This window comes from Montipora capricornis, chromosome 2 (assembly GCF_036669925.1).
Source record: "Montipora capricornis isolate CH-2021 chromosome 2, ASM3666992v2, whole genome shotgun sequence".
Classification (NCBI taxonomy): domain Eukaryota; kingdom Metazoa; phylum Cnidaria; class Anthozoa; order Scleractinia; family Acroporidae; genus Montipora; species Montipora capricornis.
This window is the reverse complement of record NC_090884.1, coordinates 37,517,410-37,529,909: the sequence shown is the minus strand read 5'-3', so window position 1 is coordinate 37,529,909 and position 12,500 is coordinate 37,517,410. Positions and strand designations below refer to the sequence as shown.

The 12,500-nt window shown below is 40.4% G+C and overlaps 3 protein-coding genes across 3 annotated transcripts in view; 2 read left to right on the top strand and 1 right to left on the bottom strand.

Annotated features, from left to right (window-relative positions):
• LOC138020581 (DNA repair protein RAD50-like) overlaps positions 1–12,500 on the top strand; it is a 75,787-nt gene that overhangs the window by 46,353 nt on the left and 16,934 nt on the right. The window contains exons 29-32 of the mRNA XM_068867544.1: positions 8,230–8,325; positions 8,503–8,532; positions 10,194–10,274; positions 11,302–11,360. Coding sequence (XP_068723645.1) covers positions 8,230–8,325; positions 8,503–8,532; positions 10,194–10,274; positions 11,302–11,360 — 266 coding nt within the window. The remainder of the gene's footprint in view (positions 1–8,229; positions 8,326–8,502; positions 8,533–10,193; positions 10,275–11,301; positions 11,361–12,500) is intronic.
• Positions 870–6,212, top strand: LOC138020599 (adenosine receptor A3-like). The gene is made up of 2 exons (XM_068867557.1): positions 870–977; positions 4,932–6,212. The coding sequence occupies exon 2, from the start codon at positions 5,063–5,065 to the stop codon at positions 6,005–6,007; it is 945 nt and encodes a 314-aa protein (XP_068723658.1). The 5' UTR covers positions 870–977; positions 4,932–5,062; the 3' UTR covers positions 6,008–6,212.
• LOC138020590 (uncharacterized) overlaps positions 11,827–12,500 on the bottom strand; it is a 1,386-nt gene continuing 712 nt past the window's right edge. The window contains exon 2 of the mRNA XM_068867551.1: positions 11,827–12,500. This exon is cut by the window's right edge and continues 254 nt beyond it. Coding sequence (XP_068723652.1) covers positions 11,827–12,500 — 674 coding nt within the window.

Below are 12,500 nucleotides of genomic sequence, written 5' to 3'. Positions count from 1 at the left end.
GACACTACTTTCGTACCGTGTATTACCAAATTTGGTAACAACATTACCCCCCCCCCCCCCCCCCCCCACCTGACACTTCCATCGCTACGCTTTAACAACGAGGCATTCAACATTTCGGAGCGCTACTACATGTACAGTCAGTCATTATTGCTGTTTCTGAACAGCATGTTGTCAGGGTATCAAGGACACATATTCGCAACATTTGTGAATGCTGTTCTGGTCGATGTTTATAATTTTCTACGCGTATATCGATATTTTAGTCGCTACTCTTTGACGACGAAGCATACAACATTTTTGAGCAGCACAGCCTCCTTTGTTCATCGATTTTTTTCTTTCTCTCACCACCTGGCACTTCCAAAAGTCGGGTCGACTTTTCAAACGACGGGTCGTCACGACCTGATCGGATCGTCACGATCCCTCGAGATATTTGAAGCTGAATCAGGCACTTTCGACTTCCGGCAGTAAATCTTACTTCCTTTTTAATCTTCACGACCCGACATCCGGTGAGTCGGGCCGTCAACAGCAATTGACGACCCGACTCAGTTCGTGTATATTGGACATGTGTGGAGGGGAGGAGGAGGAGGAGGCAAAGAAATGCTAATAGGTTCGGAGGTGACAACTTGATCAATATAAGAAAAACGCACATGATCGCAGGCGTTACGCTTTTAGTTTAAAAGTGTGGGGTTTTCTTTTATTTTTGTCGTGATTTACATTTTTCTTTAGCTAAGGGTGTCCCGTTTTTTTACTCAGTTTACCGTTGAATCCGTTTCCTAATGTAAAAAAAATAAACCAAAAAACAGTTTCAAGACAAAAAAGTCAAGTGCCATTGTTTTTTTTGTCGTGAAATGGTTTGCTTGGATTATCTTTGCAGTGATACCCTAAACACCAATATTGACCGAAAGCGAACGCAGTTGAGTCGGCTTCAGCAACAACTCAGTGAACTGGAGACAAACGTGCATGACCTCAAGTCAAAGAAGGTGGGCAAAAAGATTGAGGTCCGAATTCCTTGTATTTCTTGCTCTCAAAAACGTGTGTTTCCCCTATTATGTTGCGCCTATCATCTCAGCCCGGGTCTAGGACAGACATGCAGTAAGTGTCTTAGAGAGAATTAGCACCTTTTTTTAGCAAATGTTTGCAAACATAAAGTCAGGGGAAAATGTAAAACAAAATCTATTAAATAAGTGTAACTGAAATATTGAAGAGATTTTTTTTTCGATGGTGACTCGGGGGTACTCGAAAAAAAATCCGAGTGCTCCTTTGCGGGAGTCGAACCTACGACGACCTTCCGATTACGAGTTCGGATGCTCGACAGCTGAGCTATACACTTTAGTAGACTCGTGGGAGCTAGGCCGTTCATGTTCACGGCAATTGTGCCACCGTACTGCTGGGATCTAAAGTAATGTTGAAACGGAGCATATTCGCGATTGCAATGAATTTCTTTAAAATTCAAGAGACTTGTTTCATCGATTGACTTTTAGCCATTAAAAGTAATCACGAGGAGGGCTGAGCCTGAGAGCCGCAAGATGATGATATTTTATCAGTCCTTTCACGGGAACGAATGAGCCCAGAAAATAGGCCATTTTCGAAATATCAATATTCAGCTTGATAGCGATGCAGAGAGGACAAAAACAATAGAAACACGTTGGAGTGAATGTGAAACATATGGACATATCATCCACTTTCCTTTGTCTTTGTCCTCTAAACCTCTCTTTCAAGCTGAATTTTGATATATCGAAAGTGGCCTCTTGGTCCCAACTGAGTGGCTTCAAAGCTCAGTACGTAGAGCATTGCACGGGCATCGCAGAGGTCATGGATTCGCGAATCCCTTTGAAGCCACATGAATATTTCAGGTGTCTGAAAGAGACAATTCAATTGTCCAGGTTAGTGCGAGGATCACTGCTATCTTTCGTAAGTGCGAATGGTTATCCATCGAACCAAGGTAATGTGCTCAAAGCAAGCTGAAGTGCATTTAACTAAAAGTGATGTGTTTGTTCGGTCACCGATTTTAAACCCATTTAGGGAGTTGACTATGCTATTTTTGTACTAACAAGCATCTTTTAGATAAAATAAAATAGGATAAAATAATGATTGAATTTTAAATATATAGAGAAGCTTAAAATGCGAATTGCATCCCTGAGGAGATGCCACTGAGATCAAAGTTCAGTTAAATGGGTGGAAACTAGAAATAACGTGATGTAGTCGGATCCAGTTTTCCACTAGGATACCTCCAATAAAAGCGATTTATAAAATTATTTATAATTATGTGATAAAACGAAAAAAAAGTATGCTCAGTTATAAGAGGCTAAAAAGATCTTGTAGGCTATTTAAACAACAAAGAAAACAATAAAATGGAAACTAGATATTTTTGGACAAGGACGCATCGCATTTAGCTAATAAGTAATTTACATGTTCACTTTCAATTCCCAGAATCCATTAGGCGAATCAGGTTAAGATAACTTAACTTTGAAATAATCAAGACCAGCCTTAAAGACTTTGATTCTTAGTGAACATCGCACGCGTAATGGTGGCTGGTAGAAAACTCTGTTGTTAAAAAAGTCACGCGCTGATCTTAAAGTGCAACTATGACTATATCTTTTTCTTTGGGTTTAAAAACTATGTTAACTAAACACTAAGTACGGGACTCAATTTTTAAGCCCTGATTTAAAACAAGACACCTGTTTATTTTAATTGGAATGTTCCTATACAATGGTCCGCCATGACTAACTTTAGAATCTTGAGACAGCTGGATCAAGGAGATAATGACGTCATAAACTCAGTAGTTTAAGAAAGAAATGCGTGTGTACGCGGCTGAATTAATATGGAGAACGGGAGTGTTAAGCCTTCAGACTTTTAAAATCGTGTTTTGCATATACGATAAGTTGCATTTACGCGCTCAAATTTTAAGTGAGTAAATGACGTCTCTTTTCCCTAGATCCAACCCCCTGAGGTCCAATCGGGCAGTTTTGAACGTGAGTAATGGCGCACCATGAAATCCAAAACTTACACTCGAAGTAAACAGCCTTCGGATAGAAATCAAAGTTCAAAATTTTGCCAGTCAAGTGTTAAGCAAACACACTTTCAAAATGTGAAGAAAAAAAGCACGTGCTTTTTTGTGCTTACGGGCTAGCCCGTAATGCACAATGTCATCGGGGTTGTCTGAGTAAGTGAGTGAGTGAGCGAGTGAGTGTAAGATCGCGTGCATGAATCACCAAACTAATGAGGTCTTTATTCAGTTTCAACAATTGATTTCCATTTTACAGTTATTCTGTTTGCCGCCTACTTGTTGCCTTTTCCTTTCTTAATTTTCCTTATGAAAAGAGAAATTTTAGAGAAAAGTTTACGGCAAGATTTTGGCAATCGCGTGATAATTTGATTGGCAAACCTGTTGGGAAAGCCGGTAGGATTTGAGCGGAAAAAGAACCTTTGGAGTCAAAATGCCCATAACACCTCTCCAATGAGCTTTCATGTTGATATTCCAGTAAGGTGTGTGATATTTTCCAATTTTGAAACATTTTGTCTCTTTGTACATCGCCCGTGATAGAGAATTAGAGAATTACCAGACTGAGTGCTCTTCTTGAAAGAAACAACAAGTAACAAATCCAAGAAAGGGACTTTTGCGTTGACCTTGATTTTCAAACAGTATCGTACCTACTGCCGGATTCCATCGCGACTCTGCACACTTTACTACTCGCTCATTATTTCGTTTTTTCTTTATTTTCCCTATCAATGCATCCATTCTTCCTTCGAAATTCACTCAGTTTTTGCAACTGTTACAGTAGCCACATGCAGTGTCGGCAGTGTTTATCCTTAGTTGCAATGCTCTTCGTGCATTCCAAGCATTCATTGTCAACACCATTACAAAAAACATGCCCACAATCACACAGCCATTTACCCGTAAGCACATTTTTAATCATAGTAGCACTTTAAAGAATGACGCGAAGTGACTTTAAGATTACCAGTTTGATGAGTAGTATTTTTCCAAAACAAAATGTGACCTTACTTCACGAAGCCGTTGAGGATTTCATTTTGGTTAGTCTCGCTTAACTCAGCACGCATTCGACATTGATCAAGACAAGTTCAGTAACTGAGAGAGTTGATCATATTAAGTTCAGCAACCCAAAAATTTATTTTACGAAAGTAGATTTTACTTACTTTTCACCATTTCATTGTTACATGATATTTTACTACTAATGATTTTGGGAAACAAGAACAGTCTTATTAGTCTACAGGGCCGTAGCCAGAAAAAAGTTATGACTGAGACAATGTCGATGATTAAATTCCCTTCGTAAGTATTTAGGTGTTTATGATGAGTACATTTTGAAGGCAACACTGGAATCACGCTTTATTAAAAAAAAATCACCAAAAAATAACTGAGGCAAGTGCCTCGGTTTGCCTCATACTGGCTACGGCCCTGGACTATGGTCTAAACGATGACTGATCTTCGAAAGGAGTCGCTAAATAGATTGCTTTGTGGCCTTAGGGCCTAGCTGGCTGTCTAGCAAAGCAATTTTTGCCACAATAATTTCGACTTCCATTTTGGTTACCGATAAGTCTCATTACAACGTAACCTCGAGGTAATATTATTTTTTGCGTTTATTGTGTTTATTTAGTCTATCGTGCCTTTAATTTGCGCATCATCCCGTTAGGGAGGTTGTGTGGCCCAGTGGTTAGGGCGCTTGCCTTGAGATCCGGATATCCCAGGATTAAGACCCGTTCTAATTACTGGTTGAATTTGTTCCTGGTAGTCCCTGGTTCAACTTCCCTGCTGCACTTGTAAATAGCCAACTAGTTTGCCTCCGGCCAGTTGGGATTCTTAACAGTTGTTGTTGTGTTCTGTCGTTTCGCTGATTGTGTTTCATTGGCCCTGAAAAGCCCCTATGGGGAGCGGTCAATTAAGTAAATTTAATTTTATTTGTTTATTGTCACTTTAGATCCAATGAAAGCGAAGACCGTGCGACAAATACGGAAAGCAACACCTGCCAACCTCCACGCTTCCTAATATTCTCTTCGTTTTTTTTTTTTTTTTTAACCCTTGTCTCTTCAACTCAATGGACAGCACTGAATGACAATGACAAACGTTACAGAAGAGTGGATCGCTTCTTCCTCATTTGATGCCTTATTTTGCAAAGAGGAATTAACCAGAGGTCTAAACGGCCATTTGATCCTCTTTATGGTGCTTAATGTTTTCTTTTCTGTGACTGCATTTCTGGGGAACGCAGCCATCTTAGTCGCGCTCCACATGGAGTCATCTATGTATCCCGCGACAAAAGTCTTACTTCGTTGTTTGGCGATCAGCGACCTCTTCGTAGGACTTGTGACAGAACCTACAAGAGTGACACATTTCTTGTCCGTAATGCTCAAACATGAGAAAATTTGCCAGTACACGACCGTTTTAGGTTATGTATTTGGCTATTCTTTGTCGGCCGTTTCGTTGTTGACAGTGACGGCAATAAGCCTGGACAGACTACTGGCGTTGTTGTTGGGTCTGAGGTACAGACAAGTTGTAACGTCGAAGCGATCTTTCTTGGCCGCGGCTGTGATATGGATCGTGCCCATTGTATCCACCGCTATGTATTTTTGGAACAGCAGGGTAACCTATTGGTTTGGTTACGTTGTGATTTCACTGTGCATCGTGATCACAGCATACTCCTACACAAAGATCTTTGTCACTCTTCGGCAGCATCAAATTCAGCCTCATTACAATGTACGTCCACATCAAGAGATCCACACAGCTCCTCTGAACATTGCGAGATACAAGAAAGCAGTGTCAAGTTCTTTGTGGGTGCAAGTAACATTAAGTGCTTGCTACTTGCCATTTGCTCTAATTGATGCGTTCTTCACTCAGCGAGAAGTCTCTCAATCACTTTACGTAGCCAGGGCATTAGCAATAACTTTGGTTTACGTTAATTCGTCATTGAACCCAATTCTTTATTGTTGGAAGATTGTGGGGGTTAGACGAGCGGTGAAAGAACTAATCGGTAGACTTTTCTTTTGTTATGGTGGTTAGTTTTTGGGTTTTTAATTCGAAGCTGAGCCATTACGTGTATCTGCTTTCTGTTCAGGTTCAGTAGATCGAAAGTTATCCTTTGCATTTCTTTACTTAATTACCAATTGCTTTGCGCATTTAGTTGTGAGTGAATCGTGTTCTGATGTACACAGGTAGTTTGGATAACGATATAACGACAGAGGGATTTAATTAAATAGATTGAGGCATATTTCATTTGTCTATGGCATCAGCATGCTAAACAAGATTATGATCTGCGCGAACATGGACTAGATAAACCAGAGATATATATTGTTGTATACGTTATAACCGCAGGCAACCTGGCGAACATGGCGATTAATGTTTGCTGTGATATTTACAAACTCTTTCATCTTCTGTCACAGAAGCAATACTGAATTTTGCACCTGCATACAAAAGTCATTAAGTCGATTTTTCTCCTTTAGAAAGTACACAAGAACTTTCTTATAGGTCACAGCTTTTCTTTTTAGCTTGTGTCCTGTTAAGCTTGAGTTATTTCAATACAGGTTTTCAGCCTGTCGTATTTTATGAAGTTCGTTGTCGTGTCAAAGAAATGCTAATAGTTCGGAGATGACTACTTGATCAATATAAGAAAAACGCACATGATCGCACGCGTTGCGCCTTTAGTTTAAAAAGTGTCGGGTTTTCTTTTTTTTTTGTCGTGATTTACATTTTTCTTTACCTAAGGGTGTCCCGCTCTTTTACTCAGTTTACCGTCGAATGCGATTCCTATTGTAAAAAAAATAAACCAAAAAACAGTGCCAAGACAAAAAAGTCAAGTGCCATTGGCCAGAAACGACTACGGAGTTAGTGTTGATATATTTTCGTCCCACGCAGACAGAAAGCCTCTCCTGTGGAAGACTGTCACGTTTACTGTGGGTTGAAGTTGAAAATGAAAATCTGTACAGGCAAAACCAATAATTAAAGTTAAAATGTTTTTCACAGAGTCACTGCCTTCCTCATATCCTTTTTTTTTTTAATTTTAAAAACTCAAAATTATGGATCGGGGGTAAACAAGAGGGGGTGGGAGGGGCAGCCTAAATCTCAAAAGCTAGCATTTACGCTAAACGAATGGCATGATCATTTATTACTAGCCTGCAAATTGCATGCTTTTCCGTTGAAATGGCGCGCGTTCGAAATATAGGGGGTTTGTTACTTGTTTCGAAGCTAGTAACCAAGCACCTTTATATTTCGACCGTGCGCTATTTTCAACGGAAGAGCCTGCGTGCAGGCTAGTTTATTACATGATCAGGATTGAGGCGAATTACAAGTGGTTACTGGTAAATGCTGAGAGAAATGAGAACTTTGGAAGTAATTTAATTCTAAAAAGTCTCTTTGCGTACTTGTGACCTCGCGCCGTTTGGAAGGGTAAAGCTCCTGGGATAACGAAAATTTGCAGAATCGAATGCGTGCATGCGACATTTCGCAATAGTTTTCGTCATTCGCCGCTGTCACAGCTATCGGAGACATCTTCAGGGATATCTTGTCAGGTTGTCATTTTCACGGAAGCTTGTGTGTCCCCGTAAGGGCTCCGTAAAGGGCAGCTGCAAAGATATATATTTACAGTGCCACACGCCTGACCTTGGCCACCCAACAAAAACTTTCACATGTGACAATTACGTGTAAATACCTCAACTCAACAACCCATGCAACAGTGTTCAACTCACAACTCAATCAAATTCACACATCCTGATCGACGGACAATTTGTAAAAACACTTTGTTAGGTGGCCGCGGTAAGGCGCGTCGCACTGTAAGTTATTGATCTACTTGCAAAAGTACAGATCCCAGAGGGATATACTTTCTCGACTTAGTTCGCTTACAAAAGGCAGCACTTGGCCCTTATTTTCTAGCGTTTCATCCGTCTTCTCCTACCCCTTTTCCTCTCCCTTCTTTATTCTACATTTCTCATTTGTCCAGTGATGAAGTTTCAGAAGTCTAGAATAGCCTTATACTTTGCCATCAAAGTCGAACCCTGAAACATTGACTGGGTAGACGAATCCAATCATTTCGTTAGTACATTACAGACAACTACAAGGTCTTTGGGAGTGTGCTTTTGATGGTCATAGTTCATTCCGTTCTTAATATATCGAGGGCATGTGCATGGCATCGAAGCGATTCCAATCACTTCTTGGTTTTATTAATTCACCGTGCCTTCAACATAACCCGCTACTGCGTTTAACATTAGTCCAATTTGGATTGCTTTTAGCTTCAACTGGAAGCCCAGCTTCAAACCAGGACGCGTTTGGAGCAACAGAAAGCAGACCTCACCGCGAATAACAGTGCATTTGCACGAGAAATTGAGGTTGGTATTAAGTGCAGTGGCTCATCACAATCGTTTGATTTGCCTTCCCCTTTTTGAAATATTTAGATTGGACGATTTCTCCATGAGCAACTAAATATTCACGGCAGAGTAGGGAGAATTTTGTTTTACATTGAAGGATGGACTACTTATATATGTTTTCTTGATGTTCGTTTCCAGGAAGCAGAAGCAGATTTACAGCCTTTAGCGGTAAGTATTGTCTTTCATATCCAGATTCCTATCAAGCTTTTCTTCATCGGGAATGGAAAAACCAACAGAAGAAACCATCGTCCCTTCTTGTTTTTGCGATCTGGGCCTGAAAACGTTCTTGACAATGTTTTAAAAGTTGTGTGATATACTAAGTTTGACTACAATCTGAGGTGTTCTTCATTGTATCATGCATCATTTCTTTTACCTTTGTGTATACTTCTCATAAAACAAAAAGCAAACGACGCCATGAACTGACTCTCAGCTTGGGTAACGTTCTTAGTATGTTCTTAAAGTGCTACTAAGATGAATAAAAAATCAGTTCTTATTTTTCATCGAAAGTACTTGCGTTGAATGATCAACAGGCGAAATTTTTTCTAGTAATTTGAAGAGGAAGGCTGTTCAATTGAACTCCACTTTTTAAACTTAACGGTCCGCCATTACTTGCTGCGGTAAAGTAAAGTAACCATATTTAAACGTAGATAACTCGTAACAGTAATTCAACTGACAAACCTGAGGTCGACGGTGCGCTCATCTTACTCCCCCCTCTCCATCAGTTCTCCGTTTTACGGGTATTTAAAGCTACTTAAAGCTACACGGAAAGGAAAGAAGTCGAAACAAGGATGCGAGATCCGGGAATCGAACTCAGGGCCTCTTGCACCAAAGCCGCGCACTAACCGACTGTGCCATCCTTGCTCCTGCGAGGATCTGGGGCCCGTTTCTCGAAAGTCCGGAAGAGCCATTTGTGAAAATGCCAACAGCTTGTTTTGGAAAACCGATCTTTTAACATATTTTCAAGGTAACAAAAGAAAAATGACTCTGAAGTTTGAAGACTTAAATCCTCTCCGTTCTTGAGGTACAAATGGAATTGTGACGCCCGAAAATGACCCGTAAAGTTTCGGGACTTTCGAGAAACGGGCCCCTGGATCGAGGAGAAAGTAACGTCACTTACCTACTAGCTTAAAAATGAATTGTGTGAATGCGGCTCGATCCAGCTTTCTGAGGGCTTATCTGTCAGAACTACAACAAGTAATGGCGCCGGGACCGTTAAATGAAACATTGACGTCAAATAAGTAGTTTTTCTCTTGAAGTGATTGCATAAAATCTCGCATTTCGAGTATTCAGCATAAGAACTTTCGAAATGTAAATAAAAGGTAGAAGTGATTTTCGATCATAGCCAAAACGTTGCTATAAAAAATATTCATTAAAAAAATGACGTGTCTTGTTAAATGCCTCGCTCTTCAAAGGATGCCGCTACAAGAACACAGTAGGGTGACTGTTAGTCAAGATCAGTTTTTGGCACACCTCTTCTCAGTACATGAATTATCTTTAGAATGACTTCGACATTTACGATTATGCGGAGTCTGAAGTTCAACTTTCAACCAACGTTTTCGCCTTTTACTACCGCCATCCATGCTCGCAGCGGCAGTTGGCGCACTTTTCAAAACAAATAAATAAAATACAAAAAAAAACAACAACAAACCGGCAAATTGGATCGAAAGCACCCTTCCCGCGGAAGTAAAAATGGCGGTGAAAAACGCAACCGCAGATTGGAATTCGCGTGAACCCGAAATGCGCAAGAACTGGCGCTGCGCGCTTCTCCCGCGTCGTGTCAACCTTTTCGGCAATATAGCTCCTTAGATCATATATTTTGAATGTTACAGACTGGTCTCGAAGAGTTGCAGGTTCAACAACAGGACGTGAAAAGACAGAAGGAAGCCGCAGATGAAGAGAACAGGAAGTTGGTAAGTGCTGAATGTATTCTAGGGGTATCCACTGAGAAAAAAAGTCAACTTTTTGAGTTCTCTTTTGTCTTTCACTTTTCACTGTTTCGTTGTTCGTTTGTCATACTTCGTTCTTCAAGGGAAGTTGGATGTCGGTTTTCGTCTTGTAAAATGTTTATTTTAACGGTTACTCTAACGATTTTAAATACCTGGGTTCCTATATTGCTGAGAACAGAAATATTTCTCTTCCCGGAAAGGCCGACGTTGACAATTAACTATTAAGACCGGGACACTCTAGGCGATAAGTCGCTGCGACTCGTCGCGGGGACAAGTCGCCACAACAATTCGCCTTGTGTGACACGGTTAATTTCATGAAAATCATTGTCGCTGCGGCAGAATTTTGTCGCCGTGATCAGTCGCACGAATTCAAACCAGTTTGAATTCGTGCGACTTACCGCAGCGACAAAATTAGCGCACGGAAAGCAGAGTTGTTGCATCGTGTGTCCACTTCCGGCAACAAGTCGCTGCGACAAAATATAAATGAACCAATGAGAGAGCCTCATATGGTCAGCCATATTGAATTAGAAAACTAGTTCACATTCCTACTCATACGAGATCACTGCGTGTGCACGGAACAGGCGTCGTGTCGCAGCGACTTGTTTTGCAAGTAGTACACATGGAGCAACTTGTGGCAGAGACATGTCGCTGCGACTTGTCGCCTAGTGTGTCCCGGCCTTTAGAGGATAATGCGAAGAGATAGTTTTCTACCCATATGAACCATGTGAGCGTTAGCCTTACTGATGGAAATGGGCCCACACAAGGACGGAGAACTTAACTATTAGAGGGTAACTATTAGAGGGTAATGTGAAGTGCTAGTTATCTACCCATATAAACCGTGTGAGCGTTAGCCCTACTAATGGAAATGGGTCCGCACAAGGACAGAGAAAAACTCTGACCAAGATGGGTTCATTGTTTGAAAGGGTTTAGGCTTTTGACATCGTGCAAAATTTCTTTTTTTGGGCCTTTCCTTTTTTTTTTATCTTCTTAGCTTGAGAAAATTAGAACAAGTGGGGATAAAGTGCGTGAGAAGAACGCCGAAATACGAAGGTAGAATTAAAATTCCTGTGTAATGATTTTAATAACACATAGCTTGAATATGAAACAAATAACAAAAAAACCCCTTTTTTTTAATTATGGGGAGTTTAAACTGCATATTAGGTACAAAAATTCAAATTTGATTTTCTTGTTGTGAAATTAGAACTCCGCCCATAACAAACGTTTTTCTCTTTTCATTTGTTTTTCCAAATTTCATTTTTGAACTGACTTTGAACAATCTATAGTACACAGGACGCCTACACAACTTGAGGGACCGCTGATATCTTTTATAGCAAATCGTATTGAAGAGTAATTGAGATTTACGTATCACGTCAAAGAAAGGTATTCTCTAGAAAAGTGTCCAGTGATCCTTAAAGCATTCCTCTGCAAAACTTTGCAGTGTCAAACCGCCGTTATGTCGCTGCATAACTTCGACGTCGGTACTTTTTAAAATTAACTTAAATCTCTGTTTACTTTTTTAGTCATTAGCAAATGTCACTAATTGTTGCGCTGGTACATCGTTAGCCGAACGTCTTTGAGGTTTTATTCGTATTATCATTCCAAATATTATTAGCATTATAATTAATTCACAGGTTCTTAGTAGAACCAAAACAACAAACCGCGCCCATTTTGAGCGTGCTGATATTTCCAACTCCATCAGGATGCCGTAATCGCTAGCCGCCATGTAGACACTAAGTAGTAATGTAGCGAACGTGATAACCGGTGATATGAATATGAGAGAAATAATCCTTTTTAATCTGTCTTCTCCAATGTGGATCCTTTGGCTTCGCGACGATTTTAAGTTTTGCCATATTCTGTACCCTGCAACGGCGTAGCCCACACAAACCAGTATTCCCCATAGAAAGACATACAGGTATGAGGCAAAGTACCATTCCAAACTGTGTTTCCACAAAGCCATTAAATTTAAGAAGAGCATTACCGCCGAGAAAACACAACTGATAGCCAGTAGTATTCTTAGATTTTGTAACCTTGGAGTTGCAAGCGACGTCTGGGTCGTTTCTAGCAATACGAGAAGTAGAATGCTGAATGCAGAGAGATTTAAGGCTACTGAGATGCAATCCAGGAGGAGAGCTGCGGTCATTATTTCTTTGGACTCTTTGTGCAATATCACTGGACTCCAAAGCAGACTAA

Excerpts from the sequence above, each read along its gene's own strand:
- LOC138020599 (XM_068867557.1), top strand. The coding sequence starts at position 5,063 with ATGACAATGACAAACGTTACAGAAGAGTGGATCGCTTCTTCCTCATTT.